The sequence below is a fragment of the Poecilia formosa genome, unplaced genomic scaffold (genome assembly GCF_000485575.1).
Source record: "Poecilia formosa unplaced genomic scaffold, Poecilia_formosa-5.1.2 Scaffold471, whole genome shotgun sequence".
NCBI lineage: Eukaryota > Metazoa > Chordata > Actinopteri > Cyprinodontiformes > Poeciliidae > Poecilia > Poecilia formosa.
The window spans coordinates 301557-304912 of NW_006800410.1; the positions used below are offsets into that span (position 1 = coordinate 301557).

General features: G+C 46.1%; 1 protein-coding gene across 2 annotated transcripts in view; it reads right to left on the reverse strand.

Annotated features, from left to right (window-relative positions):
* Positions 1-2427, reverse strand: part of itpr3 (inositol 1,4,5-trisphosphate receptor, type 3) — a 51888-nt gene extending 49461 nt beyond the window's left edge. For both annotated transcript variants that reach the window (XM_016664169.1, XM_007578216.2), the window contains exon 1: positions 1694-2427. In XM_016664169.1, coding sequence (XP_016519655.1) covers positions 1694-1785 — 92 coding nt within the window. In that variant the 5' untranslated portion in view covers positions 1786-2427. The remainder of the gene's footprint in view (positions 1-1693) is intronic.
* Between the last annotated feature and the right edge of the window lie 929 nt (positions 2428-3356).

Sequence of the window (3356 nt, forward strand, 5' to 3'; positions counted from 1 at the left end):
CACACACACAGACCTGCAACAAAGGTTTCAACCCTAATTGGACCTGACCCGTCAAAGATCCACACAGAACTTCCTCTGACAAACTCGAACCGGGTCTGGACCTGGACGGGCTGCGACCCGGTCCAGCAGAACCTGAGTGTGTTTCTGTTCCAGTTCTGCTGGTTTGCAGTGAAGAGTTTTATTTGCTCCTGATGGTCCGTAAGAAGAACCGGTTCTGACCCGACGGCTCAGGCAGAGGTCCGGTTCTGCTGCCTCCGTCCAAAACCAAACGTTACCGTGGAAACCAGCTGGACCCGAGTGGACCCAGATCAGCTTCATGTTTTAGATCCTCTGCTCGACCTCATGATCATCTATACATGATCAATATTGTAACCAATAAAATTTAAAATAAAACGTGACATCTCTGGTTTGTTCTGAGGGACATTCATTTTTTCATTACATTGAGCAAATTAACTCATCATAATAAATTAGTTTTGCTTCATTTCTTCACTTTCTGACGTTTTCTGTCTGAATCTCACAAAAGCGCAGGAAGAGCCTTTAAACCGGAGCAGACAGGATCTGACCTGCAGGCCTGACCAGACGTCACAATACACAAAACGAAAACTGCATGAAAATATTTATGACACCTGCTGTGATTTCTGCCTGTCTGAACTTTGACCTGAGTGTAACTGCAGCTGAGCTTCAGTCAGTCGTTTGGTCTTTGTGAAGAGCTGAAGGATAAAATCCCCCAACAGAAACGGAACCAGTAAGAAACATGGTGGTGGCAGCATCATGATGGAGAAAACCTGCAGAATAGCTGAGCCTGGGTCAAAGGTCAGCTTCCAGCAGGACAACCAGCCAGAGACATTATTGGATGGTTCCAGTCAAAGCAGACTCATGTGTTAGAATGGCCTAGTCAAAGTCCAGACCTTTATCCAGCTGAGAATCAATGGAAACACTTTAAATTTGAAGCCCACAGACTCGTTTACACAGATTGTTAGGATGTTTAGAGAGAAAAGCCTTCAAAATGGAAAAATCTGAAACTTTATGATGCTTTTTATCATGCAGTTTCCCTCTTGATGCTCCATGACCGGACTGATGGGCAGATAAAATCACTTTATGTGTTTATAGAAACCTGATCACAGATACTGGACACAACATTTCTTCTGGAAACGTCTCAAAACCTCGACGTAAAATAACTCAAACTACAGATGGAAGCAGAAAATTCCCAAAACATTCCAAGTCTGTCGCTTTGAGATTCTGGACAAAAACCTGATCAAAACCTAAAAACATCCAACGAATAAAACCAGAAAATAAAATGTTCTGGAGAAAACTCAACGACTCCTTTGATCCAGTCAGTGGATTCAGATGAAACCATTAAAAATGTCAACTTTAATCAGTCAAACTCTCTTAAATCCTCTGATTTTCATGATAAAATCCTAATTCTGATGCTCAAACCATTAATAACCTGATAGCTCAGCAATAATCATCTTTAAACAGCTTTTTAACTCAACTTTTAGTTTTATTTTATTCTAAACCATAAATAAAACACTTAGACTTTTTATTTTCTTATTTTAAACCTACATTTTTAAAAATGTAAATGAGTTTGACACTTTTATGAAATTATGTTTGTAAAATGTTTATTTAATTAAACAAAGTTTGTGTTTCAGTGAAGTGATTTTTTATTATTATTACCATAATGATTGGGACTCACCCCAGGGTGCTGATGAAGCCGTTCACCGACCCCTCCGCGTACAGAGACACGATGTCTCCGATGTGGAGGAAGCTGGAGGCAGAGTCTGACATCCTGCAGCCGCTTCAGGCGCCTCCAGCAGCGGGGAGATCCTGCAGGTGGAGCCGCAGATGGGGCTCCCTGTGCCGGCCTGCCTGGCTCGCCGGACCCGTCCGGACCCGGGTGCACTGGGACCAGAGGTTCAGGACTCAGCAGCTGCAGCCGCTCCTCGGACCCGCTGCCGGGTTCTGCATGAAAACAAAAACGCGAACCGGTTCCCAGAAACTTTCCCGGGCCGAGTGTGTGCAGCAGGTCCGGGTCCTGCGTGGACTGTGCGGGTCGCGGCGCTTCCACGCGGCGGGGCGGCTCGGTCCCTCCCTCGGTGAGAATGTGAAGACTCTCCGGCGGGGAGAACCAGGAAGTGCGCCGCGGCGCTGATAAGGCTGCCAGGCGGCTTCAAGACTGAACAGCCCGCTGCAGGGCAAACAGGAGCGCTCTGCCCCGCGAGCACGCGCGCACACACGCATGGACACGCGCACACCCTGGCACATCCACGCCCCCTCCGCCTTGAGAACCAAAACAAGGTCAGCCTCACCTAAACTCAAAGTTTCGGTTTGTTGATGAATGCTGAGAACAGAGGGAAGAACAGCAAAGTTCAAAGGTCAACCTGAACCAATCAAACCTGTGGAACCTCAGGAGCCTCTGAGCAGGAGCTCAGTGGGAGTGGACCCAGAGAGAAGCACGGTGGTGGCAGCAGCATGACCTTCAGGTTTCTGACTGGAAACTGAGTTCAGCTGAGTTCCAGCACATCAGCAGGTCTGGAGTCCAGAACTAAACCAGACAGAAGCTGCAGGAGAGACTGATGAGGTCAAACTGACGCCGTCAAATGATCAGATATAAGTATTACGAGTATAAACTGGTCCTTAAGGTGCCATCTTTGTTTCATGTTAAATTGTTGGTTCTGCATTATTTTTTTACCTGAAACCGTCCCAGTGCTGCCCTCTGTGGGTTGAAAAGTTGCTACTGCACCTGAATATTCATATTGGTTCCAATGGTCCAACTTGGCCACGCCCCCAAGGGCATCTTGACTCCGCCCACTTTTGGTCGTCATTTCCTAAATTTGCCAGAGGGTGGAGCTATGCTCTCACTTTTTTAAAGGATCATTTTATTAACAGAGATTGTATAGTTGATTTTATTTGTAGGTTATTTTGTTAATTTTGAAAATGTCTTTCAGTTCCACTGTTAATATTTGTTTGAAAAAAACAAAAGATTTTTGAGAGGGAGCTCTTGCAGCTTTATGCCATCATTATGTTACTTGAAAATGATCTCAAGAGAAAACAATACTATCGTTCATCGCCATAACTCTGGTTTGTTTGTTAACTTACAGGTTGACTGATCTTCGCTTTCTGAGTCTTTGAACTAAAACAGTCTCATGCTGCAGTTCAGCGGCCCTCCAGCAGGAGGTGCTCTCTGTGGGACTTCCTGTCTGCACACCTGGTCCAATCAGCTGCTTCTTGCAGCTGTTGAACTGCTGAGGCGACGCAGACGGACAGTGGCCCTGGAGGACCATCTGTTTAAATGATCCCAGGTTCAGCTTCCATCAGGATGACCTCTGACCCCTGAGGCTGGGTGGTGACTGGCTGAA